Genomic DNA, 25,921 nt, shown 5'->3' with positions numbered 1-25,921 from the left:
TTTTTAACTCAAATCTTTATTTTCTTTCCTATTCTAATACTAGCGTAAATCACCTTTTCTGGTTAGACCCAGTCTCGTTCTACCACACAACACACATCAAGTTTCCCACCCACGGAACATACTCCCCTGACCTCGTGGACATGCTATACATTCTCTAAATTCCCAACACCAACCCACACTGGTCTTTTCCATTTTTAGCACCATATTCAGTTGGCTACACTGCATCAATGACACACTTTTAGCTCACTAACACACACACACACACACACACACACACACACACACGGTCCTGGGAGCACCCTGCCAGCAAGCAGCATCCCAGGGCCGCGTGCTCCTCCCTCTGCTTGCACCGCAAGGACATGTCCTGTCCTCTCTGCGGCCCGAGGGTTCCCGGACGTCCACCCTGGGCACACTTCATGGCTGACACCTGGCAGTCCTGAGCTCAGCATGGAGCTGCCTGAGAAACATGCAGAAGGAATGAATGTTTAATAACGTAATAACAGAAAATTCTACTTTCCACTATTTGACAACTTGTGCAAGGTTTTATGCCACAGCTGAATGGAACCATATCTGTACGCAATTTACTACTTCTAAAGCAGTAAATCAAGTATTAGGGATTTACCAGTTTTGAGCAGTTAACAAGTATTCAAGAGGTACTGAGGTGTGACATGGGATGCAAGAACAGAGACATGATTAATGGGGAACAACATGACAGCTAGCTAGCACGAGGGCCTGCTGGGTGACAGGCGCACACCACGCATATACCTGCGTTTAATCCTAACACCCTAGGAGGCAGTGGTCATCACACCCCATTTCACAAGGAAGAAAACCAAGGCAGAGAAAGGTTAAGTAACTTGCCAACAAAAATTATGGTAATTAGAAAACTGTGTTCTAATATCAGGAGAAACAAAACATTTATCAAGAGTTCATTAACTTCATGTAACTCACATGAGAAACAACTTGTACTAAAAATATTTCTTTAAAAATGTAGCTACTCTCTTGCAGTCATAGGGACCTCCAACTGATTATCAACAACTTAAGTTTCATCTGCACAGCTTCCTAAGTCTTATTTTTCCACTGAAAAATCATGGCTAAGCAATGGTTATTAGAACCAGCGGTGAGCTGACCTTAAAGGCTACATGCTGAAGCCATCCTATACAAATGCCCAATGTTACTCTTTGAAGAGTACAGTATCCCCAAATTCTTGACACTCCAAAGAAACTTTCTAAGCCTCTAAACGCTACGTTCCATTAACAAAAATAAATAACCTACCAACTCATAAACTTACATTTTCTGGCCAGGAAACAGAATGGTCCCACTGACGAGTAACTGAGTAGGAACTAGAGTAACTAACACCAGAGGAAGGGAAAGGCACATGGAGAACATAAAATAGGTGAGATAATGGAGGAAAAGAAGCACTCGTTTTCTATTTTAAGTTAGCATGGACTATTCCTGGATTTGCCACTAAGTTTAGTAAGGCTTTACAGTCATGACATCTGTAACTCTGGCTTTTTATTTGTAAAATGGAATAACAGTGGCTACTTAAGACTAGTTTAAAAAGATGTCTGTACAAGCACTTTGAGAACTGGAGTTCTGAACAAAGAGCACTCTCATTAAATGTAGTCTGTCAAATTAGAATACTGTTGGGCACATCTCACAATTGAAAAGCTAATTCAGAACAGTACACACGTACCTCACCCACGTGTGTAAGAGCAAGACCCATGGGCACTCTACTTGAGGTACAGGCACGGACTCTCGCAGCCAGGTGTCAACCACATCCACTGATGGAAATGATTAGGTAGTGTTTTGCCTCCATAACTACTTAAGGAACAAAACTGATTAACTTGAATGTAACTGTTTCTGGTAAAACTCCCAAATGTGGGCATGGAAAGGAAAGAAAGGAGGTTAATGGATAAATTATAGGATTTAATTTCTACTTGTTTATTTCCATATAATGGGCATAACACTGGAGCCACATCTATCTCCTTACTATTACCATTTTTCTTGCCTAATGCAACAAAAATCACTAAAAATAAACTACTGATTGAATGAATGAGATTTTGCTATTACAAGTATGCAGGTCCAAAGGACAGCTTTAAGAGCAAGACTAACTTCCTATTTGTTGAATGTTTCATTTATTACAGAAATTCTACGAAGATGCTCAAACTAGCTGCCCGTTGCAGGATCATTTGCGAAGGTTCTCCCGAACCAGTGGGGCCTGAGCACTGAGGTCCAAAAAGCTCTGCAGGTGCTTCTGACTAAAAGAAGACAGAACCAAGATTTTGGAGCCAGTTAAAAGCATCAAGTTCTACCTCCCTTAGATGGTTACCATACAAAAACAGTGGAAAGCACAGATTTTAATGCCTCTACATTCTGCAAGTGTAAACTTCTGAGAAGTGACTTTAAACACCCAATGGGCCAAAAGTTTGTTCCGCTCCAACAAAGGGCTGGTGGTGAGGACAGGATGGATGAAGACTGAGGGGAGCAGCCTCTGGGGGCACATGCATCTGATGACCAGCATGCAGGGGTTAGCGCTAACGAGAGTTGACACGTAGATTCTGGCTTAAATATACTAACCAGTGAACCAAATTCACGTTCTTCAGTTTGGAAATGGTTAAATTGATGTTATACTAACTTATAGCTTTACAATAACATTCAAACGACTGCCAATTGTTTAGAATAAATCTTTGTTAATCTGAGTTAAAAGCAATCAAAATGAAAGATTAACACATCACTGCACAATATTAAGAACTGGTACAGCATACTTACTAACTGTCCACCTCTCTCTTGCCATCCCCAAATAACACCATCTTCTGCCACTGGTAGCTGATAAGGGGGCTTTTCCATCCAAAACAAAGAGATCTCTAGGTCCTGTGGCTTACTGTGCAGGTCCTCACTAAGTATCTGCTCTTCTAATGTGTCTTTCGCAGCTGTATTAGTCCACGGGCAGCCCACTTGATATCCACAACCATCTGCCAGCCCTTCAGAAAACATCTGTCTTGCCAACTCTGCCATCGGGTAACAGGAAAGTTCATTCAAAAACTGGGAGTACAGTTCCTCTGGGAAGCTCTGCAAATCCCCCTTTGAGGGCTTTTCAGATATGAGTGGTAGAACAGTGTCCTTGCAACCTGGTACTGCTATTTCCTTGCTGTCACCTGGGATGACGGGAATCACCTGCGGACCATCGAGAGGAGCAGCTGAGTATCCGTCCACTTCGGCAGGGTCAACACCAGCCAAGCAGGAGCACCCCGCACGAGCGCCCCCTAACTCCATTCTTCCAAAGATCACCTTTGAACTTCCCACCAAACCCACTTCCCTATGTAACCCAGGTCCCTGCACAGTGGGCCTGGCACCCCTTTGTCTGAAACGGCGTGCATGTCTGCTTGTCCTGCGCAGACCCACACAGCTGATGATGCCGGGACCACTGCCGCCTTCCTTCAGACAAAGCATCTCCTCCTCTTCTCCACCGAGCAACTCTGGTTTTCCCACCCCCAATGCACGTCCATCGGAGGCATAAAAAACTTCTTCAGCTGACTCGGAGAACACCTGCTTCAGTTGCGGGCTCCCACCATTGTCCATAGAGTTCATCTGCACTACTTCTTTTTTTTTTTTTTTTTTTTTTTTTTTTGTGGTACGCGGGCCTCTCACTGTTGTGGCCTCTCCCGTTGCGGAGCACAGGCTCTGGACGCGCAGGCTCAGCGGCCATGGCTCACGGGCCCAGCCGCTCCATGGCATGTGGGATCTTCCCGGACCGGGGCACGAACCCGTGTCCCCTGCATCGGCAGGCAGACTCTCAACCACTGCGCCACCGGGGAAGCCCTGCACTACTTCTGACTCCCGTGCACCTGGACTCGAACTCTGGTTTAAAGCTGGCACAAGACTAAGATCTTCATATCTGTCGTCATTTACTCTACAAGTTTCATCATTTTTTTCTACTTGATTTGTTTCAAAGTCAGGGTTTTTTGCTACACTAGAACTAACACAAGCCAGCACATCCTGACTGCGCACCACCTTGCATTTTTGTGCATTTGTTTCCCAGTCAAAGGCTGTTTTAGGGTCTGACTGGACACTTCCTACGTCAATTTTACTGGTTTCTCTGTGATTGGCTCTCAGTGATTCTTGTTCAGCACTTTCTAGTCTGTGAGGGTGACTCCCTGAGCTCTTCACACACGTTTCATCCTCTGTTTCACTTTCCTCTTCAGCGCAGGTGGAAATACATGCAGAGGAAATGAAGTCACTCTTGAGCCACCTGGAGCCATAGAGAGACTCGCCGTTTCGGGGCACTTCCTGTGAGTTTCGGAACACTCCCTCCACGTCTGCTGCCTGCACTGCACACGTTACATCACTGATCTGGGCCTTGCTGGCCCTAATGTCTGCAACTCAGATGTACCTGACAGGCAGCTCTCCATTCAAAAGCCCTCGAACCACAACCCTCATTTTCAAAAATGCTAATTTCATCCTCATGTTGATAAGATGAACTATTTTGAGACTGCAAAGACAATTCTGCTTTGTTTGCAAGCTGGCTGCTTCCCACTTCCAAGCTGTAGTCACCCTGGTGCTGCTCCTCAAGCATCACTGGCCCCAGGAGGAACTCAGTGCCCGGATCATCACATCTGTTAGGGGCTGATTCTTGGATATTTGCATGAATAGGAAGACACTCATTTCCAAAGCTCGGTGAAGTGATACATCTTTCTGAACTTAAATTGATTCTATCTAGACTTATGGAAAGGAGACTGTCTGATCTGCTAACATCTAAACTGGAACAATCATTGTCTTTTAGTGGTTTTATAGAGTTATTTTCTCCTTCCTTTTCAGAGTTTAAACTCTGATGTACAGTAGCTGTTATAGCACCAGAATCACCGTTTCTTTCAACGTTTGAAGTGCCATTAATTAAATTAACATGTGAATCAGCCACCTGACCTCCCGGTCCTGAACTGCAGTGCTCTCTCCCTTCTGGGACAGTGCACACACACAGTAGCGAGTCAATGTCTGTGCTGATATTTAATGTGGGGAGTGTGCCAACATTACATAATACACTCCTTTCTGTGTAATCTTCAGGAAACCTGGTGGAAGTCTTTGCCTGCAGGTCACCGATGTTTACTTTACAGGGTGGGTCACCATCACTCAAAAGTTCAGAACTAGGTTCAGTTTTCTCGTTAAAAGCTTCCTTCCTTTCCCCTGGGAGTGGCCCGCCCTGCAGGGATGGCTCTGCCCGCGGTGCCTCTGACTCCCCTGGCCCTTGGGCAGCATTGTCTGGTGGCCAGGCCCCTCCGCAGACCCCCTTGGAGGTGACAGCTGGACAACTCTCTGGAGCCGCAGCTGTTCCATGCACAAGAGCACACAGCTCATCTCCAACGTCCGGGCCGTCAGGGTCAATAACACAAATACTGTAAAACCCGCTCTCTCGTGAATTCCTACATCGTTTGTAGTCACCACAAATAGGATCTCCACCCTCCCTCTCCCCACGATTCAAACCTGCAGAGTTAGCAGCGCTGCCAATCTGAACAGTTACCACTACCTCATTCTCTACTGCAGAGCTTTCCCAGGTGGTTGGGTGACAGCAGGGAGGGTGACTGCCAAGGTCCCGGTGGGAGGGCGCCCGGGAACGTGAGCGGGGTCCCTCACCCTCAGGGAGGCCCCCGCTCAGAGGGGCGCAGGCACCTTCACCACCCCACCCGACAGCAGAGACATCGGGGTTCTTGTCAGCCTCACCCACACTTTCAGACCCAGTTAAGAACCCAGACGTGGGAGAGGAGACCGAGTTAAGTGGCTGCCCTGGCATTGTACCCTGTCTGTGCACCAGCCTCACAAAAACCCCGGCCCACACACCGGCCCTGCGTCCCACTCCACGAAGTTCCTCACCTCCACAGGTACCGAATAATGAAGATAAAGTTTTACTTATCTTGCTCTCTGGTTCCTTCTCCTCCACAGATTTTTCTAACAGGCCAGTTTTTTCACTGTCATTGTCACTACTTAATTCTTTGCTGAAGCAACAACCCATGTTCGAAAGTTCAAAAGCTCACATAAAAATGCTTGTCGCTTTCTGAGCCTCCTCATGAGCATCTCCCACTAACTTTCTGTAGTTTCTGATGAGAAGCCGACACCCAGATCCCAAAAATAACCCTCGCACAGCAGTCACATGTCCCTGCCACTCAAGTCCAAAATCCTAATCACAACAGACCCTGTCCAACAGCCATTCTATTCCACACATTAAAACCCAAATGGCACACGGAATCCAAAGACTGAGAACAAAACAAAAAGATTTTCGTATTATTTTTCTTATTCTCATAAACTCAATAAAAAAATAACTAAAATTATTATCCCAGACAGAAGAAGGAATTTCAGACTTTTGCTTTTTCTACAGTGTTTCAGCATTCTCTGAATTATATTTCATGGAATGGTGGCAACCAAAGGAGTTAACATGTATATTCCCCAAAGAGAAACAAGTGTAAAAATTTGTTTTTTAAAATTCTTAGGTACTTATAGTTGAATCTAATTTTCTGCCTTAAAGAAATAAAGTCTGTGAGTGTTTGGGAATGATCGTGCTAGGCAAGAAACTGGAATGGTATCTGTTAGAGATGCATGTTGAAATGTTTACGGCAAATGGCATGCTGTTAAATCACACCTGGCCTGAAAATAAAGAAGTAAATACATACAGACATAACACTTTTTAAAACTGTGTGTGCAGAGGGGAGGAAAAAACAAAATAAAAGCAAAATGTGAGGGTGAGAACTGTTCAAGTCAGAATGGGCACACTGAGGTTCATTTTATTATTCTACTTCTGCAGATGTCTGAAAGTTCTAGTTAAGAAAACAGAAAGAGCAAGAGAAAAAGAGAAAGAAAGAAAATCTGCACCTGCCAATCCAATACAGGAATCCCCTCAAAATCTCCCAAACGAAGCCCTTCTTCGAGCAGTAGGAGCACTGCCACCCTGCACCCTGTGGTCCAGGACCGCTGACACATACAATGGGCCCGAACCTTCTTCAACATCTGTAAGCTTTGTTCTCAGTATAAGAGATTCTTTTTCTTATTATGATTCAGATATGCTACTCTGAAAACAAAATAATTCTGTTAACTCCTCTGCAAGGAGATTTTTCTACTTTAATCTACAAGTTATGGCTGGTGTACTACTAACATTTTACAAAACGCTGATATCTTTTATTTTTTTAAATAAATTTATTTATTTTATTTATTTATTTTTGGCTATGTTGGGGTCTTCGTTGCTGTGTGTGGGCTTTCTCTAGCTGCGGCGAGCGGGGGCCACTCTTCATTGCGGTGTGCAGGTTTCTCACTGTGGTGGCTTTTTTTATTGCGGAGCATGGGCTCTAGGTGCAGGGGCCTCAGCAGCTGTGGCTCATGGGCTCTTAAAAGCGCAAGTTCAGCAGTTGTGGCGAACGGGCTTAGCTGCTCCGCGGCACATGGGATCCTCCTGGACCAGGGCTCAAACCCGTGTCCCCTGCATTGGCAGGCAGATTCCCAACCACCGCGCCACCAGGGAAGTCCCAATGCTGATATCTTTGACGAAAAAAGTTTAGGAGTTCTACTTAAACATGAAGATAACAGGGACACTTCTAAATGTACATAAACTCAAGGACTGAAACCATAGCAGATGATGGTGATGATGATGATGATGATAATGGTAGCACTTATGTGCTATAAGAATCTAAGTACACAAATATTTTCATTTTGTCACACATTTATTTGAATTCACACTCCCAACAACCTGGGGTAGATGTATTAACCCCATTCTACCAATAAGGAGGTCTGTCTCTATCACTATAGAGTTAAATATCCCTACAAAAAATGGATTCTTCACCCAGGAAGACACAAACCCTTCATATCTGTGACACGGAGTTAAATGGAGCAGGAGTTACAGGGGCAAATTCATAAGCTTATCTGCCTAGGTATGTGTCGGTTAGCTTTTACCATGTGTGTAAGCTTTGGCAAATTATTTAGTCTCTTTTTCTCAGTCTTCTCACTTGTAAAATGAGTTGTCGTGATGCTATTAAGTAAAATACTTAGAATCAAACCCCAACATCACTTCAAACTCCTCATAATCTGACCCCAGCCCACCTCTATAATTGCCTCTCATTCTAAGATGCCATCCCCCTCAGCTCCTCTATTTCATCTAAAAAAAACCCAACTGGGAACTCCCTGGTGGTCCAATGGTTAGGACTTGGTGCTTTCACTGCTGAGGGCCTGGGTTCAATCCCTGGTTGGGGAACTAAGATATGTTAGTTTGGCAAGCCTCGCAGCACAGCCAAAAAATAAAACAAAATATAAATAAATAAATTAAAAAACCCCAACTGAATAACCCTGGCATATCCTATCTTTGCTCAAACTGTTTATCAGGTCTCCTCCCCCCAATTTCCAAATCTCACCATTCTTTATAAGGCCACCCCTCTCAATTTTGCAAAACGACTCTCTCCTATCCCCACACACTGCCCACTCTTCAAGCCCCTGGGAAAGCATCCTAATAGCAAGTCAGTGTCTGCACCATCGACTCAAAGTGGGGGAATCTACAGGCTCTCTAAAAGAATTAAAAGAGGCAGGGCTTCCCTGGTGGCGCAGCAGTTGAGAGTCCGCCTGCCGATGCAGGGGACGCAGGTTTGTGCCCTGGTCCGGGAAGATCCCACATGCCGTGGCGCGGCTGGGCCCATGAGCCATGGCCGCTGAGCCTGCGCGTCCGGAGCCTGTGTTCCGCAACGGGAGAGGCCACAGCAGTGAGAGGCCCGCGTACCGCAAAAAAAAAAAAAAAAAAGATGCAAACACAAAATTTTAAAGATATGTCCATGTTTGCATGTAGGTTTAAGAGTGCAGTGGTGCCATGTGACAACACCTAAATTAACCTAATTTACTGAGAAAAGAACTGGATCTAAAATGTCATAAATTCATTCAAGCCCAGTGAAGGCCAGGTGACACCAAGGTGCACCACAGAAACGAATCAACAAAAGCAGTAAGAAGTTATTCACTCGAAATTCTGCAGTTTAGGTTGTGGTAAACTCAAAAGAAATTCTGGGTAACTAGTACCACAAGTACTTGGTGAAAGAGCTTTTAGTTTCAGCAAAACAACACCTGCCAGACTAAATGAATGTCATTAATTTGTATTCTATAGGTTTGAGCAATCAAGTTTTATATTTGTATAAGAATTCTTATTACATGCAATAAGAATTTATCAGTAGTTCTATGTTACTAAAAAGACAATTTAAATCAATGACAACCTGGAAAAAGTTCTCACATAAAAGGTTATGAGAAAATGTGGGGAAGGGGAGTAAGAAAATGCAGATCTTTTAGAATGTGTTTCAGCTTATATGACAACCAGTCTAAAGCAAGTAGATACAGTTATGGGTTAACATACTTGAAAACCAGGGTAACCACAAATCAGAAACATAAAACAGATTCACAAAAACCAAAAAGAAAGGAACTCGAGCATAATACAAAAGAAAACCAACAAACCACAAAAGGAAAAAGAAGAAATACAAAATTAACTGGAAAACAAGATTTAAAATGGCAATAAGGGCTTCCCTGGTGGCGCAGTGGTTGGGAGTCCGCCTGCCGATGCAGGGGACATGGGTTCGTGTCCCGGTCCGGGAAGATCCCACATGCCGCGGCAGCGGCTGGGCCCGTGAGCCATGGCCGCTGAGCCTGCGCGTCCGGAGCCTGTGCTCCACAACAGGAGAGGCCACAGCAGTGAGAGGCCCGCATATCGCAAAAAAAAAAAAAAAAAAAAAAAAAAAAAAAAAAAAAAATGGCAATAAATACATACTAATCAATGATTACTTTAAATGTCAATGGACTAAATGTTCCAATCAAAAGACAGAGTGGCAGGGCTTCCCTGGTGGCACAGTGGTTGAGAGTCCACCTGCCGATGCAGGGGACGTGGGTTCGTGCCCCGGTCCAGGAAGATCCCACATGCCACGGAGCGGATGGGTCTGTGAGCCATGGCCACTGAGCCTGCGTGTCTGGAGCCTGTGCTCTGCAACAGGAGAGGCCACAACAGTGAGAGGCCCGCATACCACAAAAAAAATAAATAAAGACAGAGTGGCAGATTGAATAATAAAATAAGGACCTACAATATGCTGCCTACAGATCACTTTAGGGCAAAAGTCACATATGGACTGGAAGTGAGGAGACAGAAAAAGTCATTTCATGCAAATGGAAATGACAAGAAAGTGAGGGTAGCAATACTCATATCACACAAAATAGACTTTAAAACAAAAGCCATAAAGAAAGACAAAGCTGGACACTATATAATGATAAAACCATCAACAGAAGGAGTGGATATCATACTTGTTAACATATATGCACCCAACATAGGAGCACCTAAATACATAAAACAAATACAACAGACATAAAGGGAAAATTCGATGGGAATATAAAAAAAGTAGACTTTAACACTCCACTGACATCAATGGATAGATCTTCTAGATAGAAGATAAATAAGGCAATGAAGATTCTGAATGACACATCAGAATAGTTAGATTTAGTTGATATTTCCAGGACACTGCATCCAAAAAAACCCCAGAATACACATTCTTTTTAAGTATGCATAGAACATTCTCTAGGGTACAAAACAAACCTCAACAAATTTAACAGTATAAAAATTACTTCAAGCATCTTTGCTGATCACAACGGCATGAAACTAGAAATTCACCACAGAAAGAGAAACAAGAAAAAAAAACAATTACAGGGAGACTAAACAACATGCTACTAAGAAACCAATGGGTCAACAATGAAATCAAAGAGAAAATTTAAAAAATGCCTCGAGACAAATGACAATGAAAACACAACCATACAAAATCTATGGGATGCAGAAAAAGCAGTTCTAAGAGGGAAGTTCATAGCGATACAGGACTTCCTCAAAAAAAACAAGAAAAATCTCAAATAAACAACCTAACCTACCACCTAAAGAATCAGAAAAAGAACAAATGGAACCTAGTGCTGGCAGGAGGGAGGAAATAATAAATATCAGAAGGGAAATAAATAGAGAGTAAGAAAAAAAAAAACAGAAAAAAATCAATAAAACCAAGAGCTGGTTTGTTGGGGTTTTTTTTGCGGTACGTGGGCCCCTCACTGCTACGGCCTCTCCTGCTGCGGAGCACAGGCTCCAGGCGCGCAGGCCCAGTGGCCATGGCCCACGGGCCCAGCCGCTCCGCAGCATGTGGGATCCTCCTGGACCAGGGCACGAACCCGTGTACCCTGCATCAGCAGGCTGACTCTCAACCACTGTGCCACCAGGGAAGCCCAGAGCTGGTTTTTTGATAGGTTAAACAAAAGCAACAAACCTCTGGCCAAGCTCACCAAGAAGAAAAGAGAAGGGATCCAAATAAACAAAATAAGAAATGAAAGAGGAGAAACAACAACCAACACCACAGATTTTTATGGTATTTTAACAAAATACCATAAAAAATTATGAACAGTTATACGCCAACAAAATGGACAACTCAGAAGAAATGGACAAGTTTCTAGAAACATACAGCCCACCAAAACTGAATCAATTAGAAATATAATTTGAACAGACCAATCACTAGATGTGAAACAGAATCTGTAATAAAAAAAAAAATTCCCTGCAAACAAAAGTCCAGGACTGGATGGCTTCTCTGGGGAATTCTACCAAACGTACAAAGAACTTATACCTATACTTCTCAAACTCTTCCAAAAGACTGAAAAGAAGGAAACACTCCCAAAGTCATTTTATGAAGCCACCATCACCCTGATAATAGAACCATACCAAAAAAAGAAAATTACAGGCCAACATCTTTCATAAATAAAGATGCAAAAATCCTCAACAAAATATTAGCAAACCAAATAAAACAGCCCATAAAAAGGATTACACACCATGATCAAGTTGAATTCATTCCAAGGTCACATGGATGGTTCAACACATACAAATCAATCAATGTGATACACCACATCAACAAAAGACAAAAAACACATGATCATCTCAATAGGTACAGGAAAAGCATTTGATAAAATTCAACATCCACTCGGGATAAAAACTCTTCCCAAAGTGGGTACAGAAGGACCATATCTCAACATAATAAAAGTCACATGACAAGCCCATAGCCAACATAACACTAAACAATGAAAAGCTGAAAGCGGGACTTCCCTTGTGGCACAGTGATTAGGAATCCACCTGCCAATGCAGGGGACATGGGTTTGAGCCCTGGTCTGGGAAGATCCCACATGCTGCAGAGCAACTAAGCCTCTGCGCCACAACTACTGAGCCTGCACTCTACAGAGCCCACGAGGCACAACTACTGAGCCCACGTGCCTAGAGCCCATGCTCCACAACAAGAGAAGCCATGGCAATGAGAAGCCCGTGAACCGCAATGAAGAGTGGCCCCAGCTCACAACTAGAGAAAGCCCACGTAGCAATGAAGATCCAACACAGCCAAAAATAAATAATTTTTTTTAAAAAAGAAAGAAAAGCTGAAAGTCTTCCCATTAAATTCTCAAACAAGCCGAGGATGCCCACTATCACCACTTCTATTCAACATAGTATTGGAATTCCTCACCATAGCAATTAGACAAGAAAAATAAAAAGTATCCAGACTAGAAGGGAAGAGGTAAAATTATCATTATATGCAGATGACATGATACTCTATATAGAAAACCCTAAAGACTCCACACAAAAACTATTAGAAGTGATCAATGAACTGAGCAAGGTAGCAGGATACAAGATTAATAAGCAGAAATCTGTTGCACTTCTTTACACTAACAATGAAATATCAGAAACAGAAAGTAAAAAAGCAATCTCACTTAAAACTGCATACAAAAAATAAAGAAAAAAGAAAAAAACCTAGGAATAAACCTAAACAAGGAGGTGAAAGATTTATGCACTGAGACCTATAAAACACTGATAAAGGAAATCAAAAATGATTCGAGGAAATGGAAAGATATGCCATGCTCTTGCATTGGAAGAATTAATATAGTTAAAATGGCCATACTAACCAAAGCAATCTACAGATTTAATGTGAGCCCTATTGAATTACCCATGACATTTTTCACAGAACTAGAACAAATAATCCTAAAATCTGTGTGGAACCATGAATAACCCAGAATTGCCAAAGCAATTCTGGAAAGTACAGAGGAAAAAGGAACAAAGTACAAAGCTGTAGGCATAACCCTTCCAGACTTCACACGATACTACAAAGCTACAGTAATCAAAACAGTATACTACTGGCACAAAAACAGACGTACAGATCAATGTAACAGAACAGAGAACCCAGAAATAAACCCACACACCTATGGACAATTAATGTTCAACAAAGGAGGAAGAATATACAATGGAGAAAAGACAGTCTCTTCAGCAAGTGGTGTTGGGAAAGCTGGACAGCCACACCTAAATTAATGAAGGTAGAACACTCCCTCACACCATACACACAAAAAAACTGAAAACGGCTTAAAGACTTAAATGTAAAATATGACAACATAAAACTCCCAGAAGAGAGCATAAACAAAATATTCTCTGACATCAATCATAACAGTTTTCTTAGGTTGGTCTCCCAAGGCAAAAGAAATAAAAGCAAAAACAAACAAATGGGACCTAATCAAACTTAAAAGTTTTTGCACAGCAAAGGAAACCATAAACAAAACAAAAACACAACCTACAGACTGGGAGAAAATATTTGCAAATGATGCAACTGACAAGGGCTTAATTTCCAAAATACAGAAACAGCTCCTACACCTCAGTAACAAAAAAACAAACAGGCCAATCAAAGGGCAGAAGATCTAAATAGACATTTCTCCAAAGAAGACATACAGATGGCCAACAGGAACATGCAAAACTACAATGAGGTATCACCTCACACTGGTCAAAATGGCCTTCATCAAAAAGCCTACAAATAATAAATGCTGGAGAGGGGGTGGAGAAAAGGGAATGCTCCTACATTGTTGGTGGGAATGTAAATTGGAGCAACCACTGTGGAAAACAGTATGGAGGTTTCTCAAAAAACTAAAAATAGAGTTACCATATGATCCAGTAATCTCACTCCTGGGCATGTAACTGGAAAAGATAAAAGCTCTAATTCGAAAAGACACACACCCCCCAAGCGGCACTATTTACAACAGCCAAGATATGGAATCAACCTAAATATCTACTGACAGATGAATAAGAAGAAGATGTGGTACATACATATATATAATGGAATACTACCCAGCCACAAAAAAGAATGGAATAATGCCATGTGCAGCAACATGGATGGACCTAGAGAATACCATACGAAGTGAAGAGGTCAGAGAGAGACAAATATATCATTTATATGTGGGATCCAAAATATGATACAAATGAACTTATTTTACAAAACAGAAATAGACTCACAGACATAGAAAACAAACTTATGGTTACCAAAGGGGAAAGGTGGGGAGGGATAAATTGGGAGTATGGGATTAACAGATGCACACTGCCATATATCAAATAGATAAACAACAGGTTTTACTGTATAGCATAGGGAACTATATTCAATATCTCATAATAAACTATAATGGAAAAGGATAGAAAAAAGAATATAGATATATACATACATATGTATAACTGAATCACTTTGCTATACATCTGAAACTAACACAATATTGTAAATCAACTGTACTTCAATAAAATAAACATAAAAAATGAATTACGCAAGTGTAGGATTGAGAAAAGCAAAAAAAAAGGTTATGAGAGGTCAAGCAAACTGGTGAACTAGGAAGCTCCAGGCTCTCTCATTCCTTCACAGAAATATCATGAAAAAAACAGAAGTTTCTGAACACACTTGGTAGGAGCTCTGAAAAACAATCACAGTTTACAGCAACTAAGCAAAGAAACAATCAAGAAAAGGCTGTGATCAACATGGCAGGAACGTTTTGTGGTGTGGTGTGACCTTGGTCTGGGGTGGCAGCAGCCCAGGTCCCAGATCCCCTCCAGGAGCCAGAGGGAGCAGGGTAAACCTTACTTGCAAATTAGTGTGTCCATCTGTTCTGTCTTAGCTGGAGGCTACCTAAAGGACGGACTTGCCTCTCCTATCTCACATAACTCAGAACACAAATGGGAAAAGTGGGGAATTCCCTGGCAGACCAGTGGTCAGGACTCAATGCTTTCACTGCTGGGGTCCAGCTTCGATCCCTGGTCAGGGAACTATGATCCTGCAAACTGCACAGTGCAGCCAACAAAAAAAAGGCGGGGGCAAAGTGTCAGGCACTGCTCATAAAAGCTATAAGGTGACTACAAACCCACACATGCCAGGGCAGAAGATGACACACAGAGACATGCAAGAACCACCTAAAGCCCCTAGAAGAGGCTGGAGTGTAACTCCAGGAAATTAGGACACTCAAAAGCAGCCATGTATATGGGGAATTCAGAAAGCTACAACCAGGCAAGATGTGTGCTCAAAAACATCCTGAGAAGACCTTCAGCTTTCACTTCAGGCTGATCCCTAGTCTCCAAGGAAGTTGAGCTACTCAGTGAGGGACTGTCCCAGCACAAAGCCAGTCTACAAAGACTGGGAGAGGCAGCTCTACTCCCTCTCACTGTGGGGAGGGTTGGGGGGGTGGGGCAGGAGGGGGCCACCAGGCAGGGCAGTGCTGGACTGACTGTCTGCTTCAACTCACGACATTCAAGGAATCTCTGTGAAAATATCAGTTGAACACAAGCAAAAGGAACAGAGACATCACTGAATACACATGACAAGGAATGGTCTTTACAAAAATAGTTTGGAAAAGTCTCAAAACCATGAGACTACTATAGCCTTCAACAACAGTGACAACAAAGAGCAAACCCTGGGTAAGAAGTGAATCTGACGTCCAAAGTTAACACATTACAAACGTAATCAAATGCCCAGTTTTCAACAACAACAAAATCACAAGGCATACAAAAAAACAGGAAAACACAGCTCATTCAAAGGAACAAAATCAACTGTCCCTGAGAAAACTCAGACATGGAACTTACTAGATGAACACTTTAATCATCTTAACTATGCTCAAAGAGCTAAGGAAAAGACATGAACAAGGAACTAAAGTTAATCAGGAAAACAAAATGTGAATGAAATGAGAATATCAACAAAGAGATACGAACTGTAAAAAAGAACCAAACAAATATTTCAGAGCTGAGAAGTACAATAACTGAATTGAAAATTTCACTAGAGGGGCTCAATAGCAGACTTGGACAGGCAGAAGAAAGAATCAGCAAATTTGAAGACAGGACAATTAACATACACATTGTGGGAGTCCCAGGATGAGAAGAGAGGAAGGGTAAGAGAGAATATTTGAAGAAATAATGGCCAAAATTTTCCAAATTTAATGAAATCCATGAATTTACAAATCTCCACAAACTTCAGGTAGGATAAACCCGGAGACCTATACCAAGACACATTACGATTAAACTGTCAAAAGACAAAGAAAGAAGCTTAAAAGCAGCAAGAGAAAAGTGACTCATCAAGTACAAGAGATCCTCAATAAGATTATCAACCAATTTATCATTAGAAACCTTGCAGGCTAGAAGGCAGCGAGATGAAGGAAAAGTGCTGAAAGAAAAAAACTGAGAATTCTTTATCCACCAAAACTGTCCTTCAAAAATGAAGGACAGGGGCTTCCCTGGTGGCACAGTGGTTGAGAGTCCGCCTGCCGATGCAGGGGACATGGGTTTGTGCCCCGGTCTGAGAGGATCCCACATGCCGCGGAGCGGCTGGGCCCGTTAGCTGTGGCCGCTGAGCCTGTGCGTCCCGAGCCTGTGCTCCGCAACGGGAGAGGCCACAACAGTGAGAGGCCCGCGTACCGCAAAAAAAAAAAAAAAAAAATGAAGGGCATTCACTTCATTTTTGACATTCCCTGGAATGTTAAAGGAGGAACATTCCCTGGGAAAGGACATTAGCAGATAAACAAAAGCCAAAGAATTTAAAAGGCAAATGCATAAAAACAAGCATAAATCAATGGTATTGGGCACATAATAATAAGATATAATTTGTGACACCAGAAATGGAGGTGGGGAGTTAGAACTTTATAAGAGAAGAGTTTCTGCATGCTACTGAGGTTATTAAGTAGGCAACTTAAATTTGATAGTTATAACTTCTGGATGTTATATGTAATCCCCATGGTACCACAAAGATATATGATATACACAAAGATAAGTTTTTAGGATGAATGACTAAATTATCAATTATGCCATGTTGATGTTAACAAAATTTCTTTTCAATTCAAATAAAGTATGACTTACAGAGAACTATCAACGAGCTATATCACATAGATCCTGCCCGAATGGGTCTTAAAACTCCCATGACACATTTGAAACATTTAAAAAATAACACAGAACATAATTTATTAAATAAATTTTAATCAAATATACATATAAGGAAGTAATACAGGTGACTATGAAAAAGATGAATCAGTGAAGCTAACAGTTATAACTGAGAATGCCCTTGAAGGACATAAAACTTCTAAGATGGGCAAAAAAATTACAGAAGGAAAAAAAAGTATTAGAGTTGATTTTATTCTAAATGGCAGCTCAGTTACTTTTTAATTGTAATTTTTAATTTTAGGTAACTCAGTTACCTAATCCACATAAACAATAGTAGCTCTAATATTCTTTTCTGTGTAATAAAAACAATAAAAAAATCTATTTGTTTATTCCAGATTTACATCTCAGGGCCTAACCTCTCTAATCAGGTCCAACTGGCACTGATGACCCACTTCACTGCTCACTTAAATTTATACCAGGTGGATTTTCCCTCCACAAACCTTTCCTTCTCCAGTTTCTTCCATCTCAAAATAAATGAAACCACCATCCATTAAGTTGCTCAACTATCCTTGATTTACTTTTCCCTCACCCTAACCCCTAAATCCAATCCATACCTCCAGAGTAAATCTGAAATCCATTCATTCTTAGTCTAAGCCACCATCATTTCTCACCTTACTTAACAGCTTTTTAATTTGGTTTCCATACTTCTATACTTGGCTCACTACAATACATTCTATTAATATAATAAGGTCAAAATAATGGTCAAAATAATCTTCTTAAAATATAAGTCATGCTATTCCCCACCTAAAATCCTCTAGCTCTATCCCAAATTAATTTCAACCACTTAGAGCCAATGCAAATAGTTCCCAAATGGTTGACAAGAGCGAGTTTTTGTCTCTCGTATTACTTTCTACTTGTTTCTCTTTCTAAAGGAAGTAACAGATGCCAAAGAGGAAGTTCTCTTCTCGAGTTGGCTCTGAAGCCAGGTTGCCTAGGTTCAAATCCTGGACAGTTGAGCAATCTTGGGGAAATTACTTAAGCCTCTCTGGGTCTCAGTTTCCCCTAGCTAAGATCACTTTTTGGCTGATTGGCTAAACTTGTAAATAGTTACTACTCAATAAGGGTAGTATTTTATAGGGGGAGTGAGCAGGGAGCTGTATAATAAACAACTGGTATTACCAATGGATAAATGCAAACCTGCTCCTTAATTATCCAGACATTTATTTCGGGATCACTATGGCCATTCTCCTCCTACTTACACTGCATCCAACTTTGGGGGGAACACTAAACCTTAAAGAAAATGGTTCCTAAATTAGACTACTAAGCACATTCACCTTCCAGTCATACAACTGCAGACCACTGAGGATCAGCACTCAGAGCCACCACACCAACTATGCTATCCACACACTTAGGTGCACCATGATAACGCTGGTTAGAAAAATGTTCAAAGCAATGCCATTTATAATAGCAGGAAAAAGAGAAACAAGTTAAGTAAATGTACCCAAAAACCCAACAGCTAAAGAAGTGACGGCAAATCAACATAAAGAAAATACTACAGGGCAAGTACAAGGGGATATATAGATGAAATCTGCTATGGGGGAAAACATGAGGTGAAATATATATATATTGATTACAACTTCATAAAAGTTGTAATGGATTTCTTTTATTTTCTATAAAATGCAAGTTTGTTTTAAAGTTTTAAAGAACATACATGTTGTGAGCCCAGACGGTCTCTTATGGTCCCTTCCAGCTCTAGTATTTAATGATCCTATGAAAACCTCAAGTGTGCAATACCTTGAAAAACTGATAAATAGTATATGCACGTTACAATATCAGGTGTCAGAGATGTGCTCTACCCAAGAGACTCCAGGGGTACTGGGTTGCAGGACTGGACCAAGAACTAGTCATATAATATTCTATTGTAGTACCTTGACCCTTTAAAATGACAAAGCATGTGTAGGCAGTACTAGTTGCAAATTATTTCGCCACAGAAATGAAATATTGAATTCTGGCTGAAGTGTTACACTTCTTTTCCACACAGGTCTCTCTCAGTTATTTTCCACAAAGTAATTTTAAAAAGCAAGCAAAGAAACACCAAACCAAAACCCACCCATAGAATCCAAATATCTAGTTTTATGCCCTGAAATATGTTTTAAAGATGTTTGAATATTATATTGGACCGCAAATCAACCAAGAGGAAGAGGGAGATTTGATCTGAAAACAATTATTTTAATCCATCAATGATTTCTGTATAAGTCTTATATTTGGATTTTGAAGTACTTATTATAAAATTCACTTAAAAAATCAATGTAAAGTACAATATGCAAAAAACCCTACATACATAATAGAATAACAACAATGAAACAAAGTATATTGGAGGGGGTCCCTCATTTTTTAAAATTCTGCCTTACTAAAAATAGATCAACAGGGACTTCCCTGGTGGCCCAGTGGTTAAGAAGAATCTGCCTGCCAACGCAGGGGACACGGGTTTGAGCCCTGGTCTGGGAAGATTTCACATGCTGCGGAGCAACTAAGTCCGCACCACAACTACTGAGCCTGTGCTCTAGAGCCCGTGAGCCACAACTACTGAGCCCACGTGCCACAACTACTGAAGCCCACATGCCTGGAGCCTGTGCTCCACAACAAGAGAAGCCACCGCAGTGAGAAGCCCGCTCACCGCAACAAAGAGTAGCCCCCGCTCGCCACAACTAGAGAAAGCCCGCGTGCAGCAATGAAGACCCAATGCAGCCAAAAATAAATAAATAAATTTATTATTTTTTTTTTAAAAAGATCAACAATCCAATCCCCGCCTTTAGTTTCTACATGAGCTGCTTATATTTTCGGGGTGTAGATGAGGTTGACTATAAATTTAGTAAGATTACTTTTAAAAATTTACTTTTACTTTAAAAAAAAGACTTACTTTTAAAATTTTGTAGGATTTATGAGATCACTTAGAGGACTGCCAAGCTAAATGCGCCTGACTCCAAATGCACCTGACATATGCAAATGCAAACGGTGTAAAGCAGGATTTAAAAACCAGTGGATCTCTATTTCCTTATTCTTTCATTAATCACAGCTAAAATGTGAAATCAATTTTCTTACTAAAAGCTTACTATCACTTTTGTGCTTTAAGGAACACAGGCTATTAAAAAGTAAAGTTAATCATATACATACAATAGATGATCAGTGAACCATTAAAAACACTGTGAAGAATACATGAAATTAAATTAATACACATGGCACACTGCTGTCTGTAGAACTATACACATACACACACACACACAAGCCAGAAAAGGATATACAGTACTGACATACAGTGTACCCAGGTGGTGGTTCCCCCCACTCTCTTTTTGGGGAACACTGACATTTTCTAATTTTTTTTATAATTAATATTTGTTGTTAGGCAATATTTGTGAGCCTCAGCTGTGATTAATCTCTGAACTGAATTACCTGACTCAAAGCTGGGATGGAGCTTGTCTGAGAAGTGGTTTGAGATATGGGACCATTCATCTGTAAAATCGAAAACACCAAACACACCATCACAACAGTGTAAAGAAACATATTTTCAAACCATAGTAATTTAGCAAAACAAAACCCACTGGGAAAAGCAAATTTTTACATGACAAAGAAACTCAATGAGATATTCAAAATGATGTAGGAGCCTTGAAATTTAAAATATTTTGAAATTTTGACTGAACACCATTAAGTAAAATTCCTTGTAGTTTCCACAGGGAAAATTAAGAAAACCTACTTTTCCCAATGTCATTTAGAAACTTTAAATATTATTGCTTGACATGATAAAATCTTACAATAAACAAATGCACTCAAAATTAAAAACTTACATAATTCTAATTAACTCTTTAAATAAATACCACTACAATGACTATAATGTTATTAAACTATTTACAAATCACTGCATTTTTCTTGGTGATTTTAAATCCAAAGCTTTAAGTATTCAGAGCTATAAATGACATCTGTTTTCTCTATCACTTTGAAACTGCTAATATCCTCTACTAAGCAACCCCTAAATTTACTCAGAATATAACACCTATATTTCAGCATGAAATATGCTAGTGTTCCGAGTGTACTGTAGGATCTGTTATCAGAAGAGAAGAGAGGTACACCAGGCCAGTGTTGGCCTTGGATGCCCACTCACCAGATGAGCGCTGTCTTTGCCTTCCTGGACTCGCTGGCCCTGAGGTTCAGCCACGACCTTAGCGTCCTGATCAGAAGTCATGAGCTGTTTACTTTGTGGCTCCACTGGGAGAAGTTTAATGCTAGCCGTAGGATGCTGTAAAACAAGAGACAGTAAATTGGTAACTTGAGGTGCAGAGTGTAATTAATTCTAAAATGATATTACTAAGCAGTTTTAAAATCTTCAAGTTTTCCAGGACATACGTTTATCCCTCTGGAGTCTAAGTAGTTTAAAGAAATTTGCCCATAATTTCCACCTTACACACCCAAGAAATAATACTTGTTTTTTAATAAGTTTCTTCTTCACACTGATTTGGTAACCATGATAATATCCTAAGACTTAGAAACTAAATGCTAACATATCCAAGCCCACTCATGTTCAGAAAGTTATTTTTTAAAAACAGAAAATTACAAAATTAATAGAACTCCAATTTGGGATTGATGAATCCCAAATATATATATATATATATGGTTTTTGACCAGCCCCATTAATTTCATTCTGTTCCAGGAAAACAGCTGTCAGGAGAAATAAACAATAATTCATTTAAAAGGAATCCCGGGCTTCCCTGGTGGCGCAGTGGTTGAGGGTCCGCCTGCTGATGCAGGGGACGTGGGTTTGTGCCCCGGTCCGGGAAGATCCCACATGCCGCGGAGTGGCTGGGCTCATGAGCCATGGCCGCTGAGCCTGCACGTCCAGAGCCTGTGCTCCGCAAGGGGAGAGGCCATAACAGTGAGAGGCCCACGTACCACAGTGAGAGGCCCGCATATGGCAAAAAAATAAAAAATAAAAAAAATAAAAGGAATCCCTTCGCAATTTTTGAACCAAAGAAACCAAAAACAGTCTAAACAGGGCACAAGTATGCAAAGCAGCCTCTGCAAAGCATTCACTCAGCTCAGAAGCTGGACATTGAACTTCACATACAGTATCTCATTTGATTTTTCCAAATGGCTTATGAAGTAACTCTGGTTCAGAAGGGATAATAGTTTGCATGATTTCATATTATGAGTATCAGAACCAAGATTCTCAGACATCGAGGTGTGGCTTCAGGCACTCCCTCTTTTCACTGTAAACTACACTGCTTCACAAGATAAAAAAGTTGATTTAACCCAGATTTTTCAGGCTGCTTCTGAAAACACATAGTATCCAAGTGGCAGATAAAGAAATTTAAAAGCTAACTGTTCTTGTCTCACCAGGTAACCATGTAGGTTTTTTTTTTGCGGTACGCGGGCCTCTTACTGCTGTGGCCTCTCCCGCTGCGGAGCACAGGCTCTGGACTCACAGGCTCAGCGGCCATGGCTCGCACACGGGCCCAGCCGCTCCGCAGCATGTGGGATCTTCCTGGGCCGGGGCACGAACCCGTGTCCCCTGCATCAGCAGGAGTACTCTCAACCACTGCACCACCAGGGAAGCCCACCATGTAGGTTTTTAGTTTCTATTATGGCACTCCTTATTCTCAATAACCTGCTTGTGATAAATTCTCAAAACCCTTGATAATAGTCTGATGGTCAAAGGTGATCTCATCCTTTATCAAATGTATAATATCATCAACCACAAAAGCACAAAATCACTGAAATGCTTTAAGACACGTTTGGAAATGTAAACTACTAACAGAGGAGAAATGCTTGAAACAAATTAAATCAGTTTCACAGAGATCAATGTTTTCCACAATGTAGGATGAATGACAAATATGTTAAACTGTAATTATTTGCAATGTGTTAAATTGTAAAATCCTGAAAATATAGATTGGTACCCAGACTGACAGTCACAGAATGGGGTGTAGATGCATTTTACCACTATTAACTTGATTTTTAAGATTACCAAAGGAAAAAAAGTTTGGTTGAAAACAGGATATGATACCCAAAAGAGAAAAAAAATCAATAGTCCTTTATTATATATACTACCTATATTTTTTCAGACAGTCAGAAATTATGTACCTTATAATAGAAACAGCATCACTACCAGATAGGAAGTAGTCTTGCAAAACAAACAACAAACCCAGGACGTGATCTTATTACAAACTTGCAGCAAGCACAAGCACAGAGGAATGCCAAGGGGTTCAGCGAAGCTCGCAATTCCTGGATGAGTAGCCTTGGCTTCTTCAACACAAAAGGAAACAAGATACACATACTGGCCAAACTATGGCTTTATTTTGTTTATATGGCTTTACCTGATGCAAATAAACTGAAACCAAAGACAATCAGGGAAGCAATAGTGATGGGATATTTGACAGTATTAAAGAATTCCTGTATTTTCTTAGATGTCATGATATTGTGGTTATGTTTAATAATAATAATAAAAGTGAGCCTACCTTTCAGAGCTGCATATTTAAATACTTACAGGGGAAACACCATGATGTGGGGCAGAGACATGGAGGTTCACAACTGTTCTTCCCAGAAGAGGTGAATGAGGGTTCATGATTCAACCCCGTCTACTTTTGTATGTTTGAAATGTTGTATAATAAAAGGTAGCCATGGCAGTAGCTTATATAACAGAACAGTGGTCCTGATCTGACCATGCATCCTATCTATAAACAAGTAATCTTTACATCACACGACTATATTTCTTTATTACTGACCTGACACACTTTTTTTTTTTTAAAAAGTCCAACAACTGGAAAAGTTGCCAGAAAAAAACCATAATTCAAAAAGACACATGCACCCTAATGCTAACTGCAGCACTATTTACAATAGCCAGGTCATGGAAGCAACCTAAATGCCCATCAACAGACGAATGAATAAAGAAGATGTGGCACATATATACAATGGAATATTACTCAGCCATAAAAAGGAACAAAACTGGGTCATTTGTAGAGATGTGGATGGACCTAGAGACGGTCATACAGAGTGAACTAAGTCAGAAAGAGAAAAACAAATATCGTATATTAACATATATATGTGGAATCTAGAAAAATGGTACAGATGAACCAGTGTGCAAGGCAGAAGTAGAGACAAAGATGTAGAGAACAAACGTATGGACACCAAGGGGGGAAAGCAGGGAGTGGTGGTGGGGTGGAGGTGGGATGAATTGGGAGATCAGGATTGACATATATACACTAATATGTATAAAACAGATAACTAATAAGAAAAAAAAAAGTCCAACAACTGGAAAAGTTGCCAACAGAAGGGGTTACTGATATGCACCTCATTAAGCAAGCTGTACAGAGATACAAAGCATTAAAATTTGCATTAAAATTAACCTTATTATCAAATATCTGAATCTGAAATAAGACTAAGAGTATGATGATGATGAATATGAGTATGATTGACAACAGTTCCAATAAATAACAAAATAACTTTTTCATTACTTGTTCAAGAAACCAAAACTATTTTAAGACTTACCACTATACAAACTATTGTTTCTTGGCATAAAGGTAGGTCTCTAGGTTGTGAAGACAAATAGGCAAGGGGGGAATAGATCTACTGTCAAAGCAAAATATTTCCTGGCATAAGACCTAGTAATGTGACAACCTGATAGGGGTCAGAGGCAGCTTTCACAAAGCTTTAAGGAGCTGAACAAAAGGAGTCATTTTCCTGATTTGATTTCATTTTCTCTTTACAGAAAAAACAAAGAGATGAAATCAGAGGGCCCACCTGCCTACTTAGTGGTCTTTCTGCTAGCAGACCTGGTTAATTCCATCTGTCAAAGCTCCACCTCAAAAAGTTTTATTAACCTTATTAACTACTTGGGAGAGTATAGTTCTCTTAGTTCTGTTTCTAAACAATTCTTTTCACATATACCTGAAATGTCTGTTTCATAATTAAATATTTATTTAGGTCTTTTGGGACAAAGAAATCCTTAAAAAAATATAAATCAATTTCAAATAAACATAACTGTATATCAAGGTGGCATAAATATCCAGAGAAGAATTATTCTAAGTGATATTAAAAGATAGTATTTGCACACAAAATCCTAAAAACTCACCAAGAAATCTTAAAATGCACCCAGTAGGCTTGTTCTTTGGGGTAAATGTTGGTATTATTTTGAAACTATTTTACATATTATATACACACATATACACACTGTAATACGATAAGGTAAATAAGAATTACATTAATATTAAGTATTCATTTTTAGCATAAAAGGAAATACAAACATAAAATCAAATAAGCTAGGTAAGATCTACATAATCTTTTTTTATTTATTGTAAATGTAACTTTTTAAACTACAGTTGGCCCTTGAACCACGGGGGTTGAGGTGTGTGGGTCCACTTATATGCAGACGTTTTTCAATAAAAAATACCAGAGGACTACACGATCTGGATCTGTGGTTGGTTGAATCCAAAATGCAGAACCAAGGATACCAGGGTACAAAACTGTGGATATGGAGGGCTGCATGCCAAGTTACATGCTGGTTTTCGACTGCATGGGAGTCAGCGCCCCTAACTCCTGCGTTGTTCAAGGGTCAACTGTATATTTTCCTTGGCTTTCATTAGATTTTCTACTAGTATCCTCCTTCTACACCAGAACCCACTCTAGGATCCCACACGGCACTGAGCTGTCACTTCTCTTCAGTCTCCT

General features: G+C 40.6%; 1 protein-coding gene across 3 annotated transcripts in view; it reads right to left on the bottom strand.

Moving 5' to 3' along the window:
* LARP4B (La ribonucleoprotein 4B) overlaps positions 1 to 25,921 on the bottom strand; it is an 89,067-nt gene that overhangs the window by 38,019 nt on the left and 25,127 nt on the right. For all 3 annotated transcript variants that reach the window (XM_032622113.1, XM_032622112.1, XM_032622110.1), the window contains 2 exons: positions 21,366 to 21,500; positions 20,660 to 20,719 (listed from right to left, as the gene is read on the bottom strand). In XM_032622113.1, coding sequence (XP_032478004.1) covers positions 20,660 to 20,719; positions 21,366 to 21,446 — 141 coding nt within the window. In that variant the 5' untranslated portion in view covers positions 21,447 to 21,500. The remainder of the gene's footprint in view (positions 1 to 20,659; positions 20,720 to 21,365; positions 21,501 to 25,921) is intronic.

The sequence above is a fragment of the Phocoena sinus genome, chromosome 2, assembly GCF_008692025.1.
Source record: "Phocoena sinus isolate mPhoSin1 chromosome 2, mPhoSin1.pri, whole genome shotgun sequence".
Classification (NCBI taxonomy): Eukaryota; Metazoa; Chordata; class Mammalia; order Artiodactyla; family Phocoenidae; genus Phocoena; species Phocoena sinus.
The sequence above is the reverse complement of the archived record's forward strand: the minus strand, read 5'-3'. Positions and strand labels throughout refer to the sequence as shown.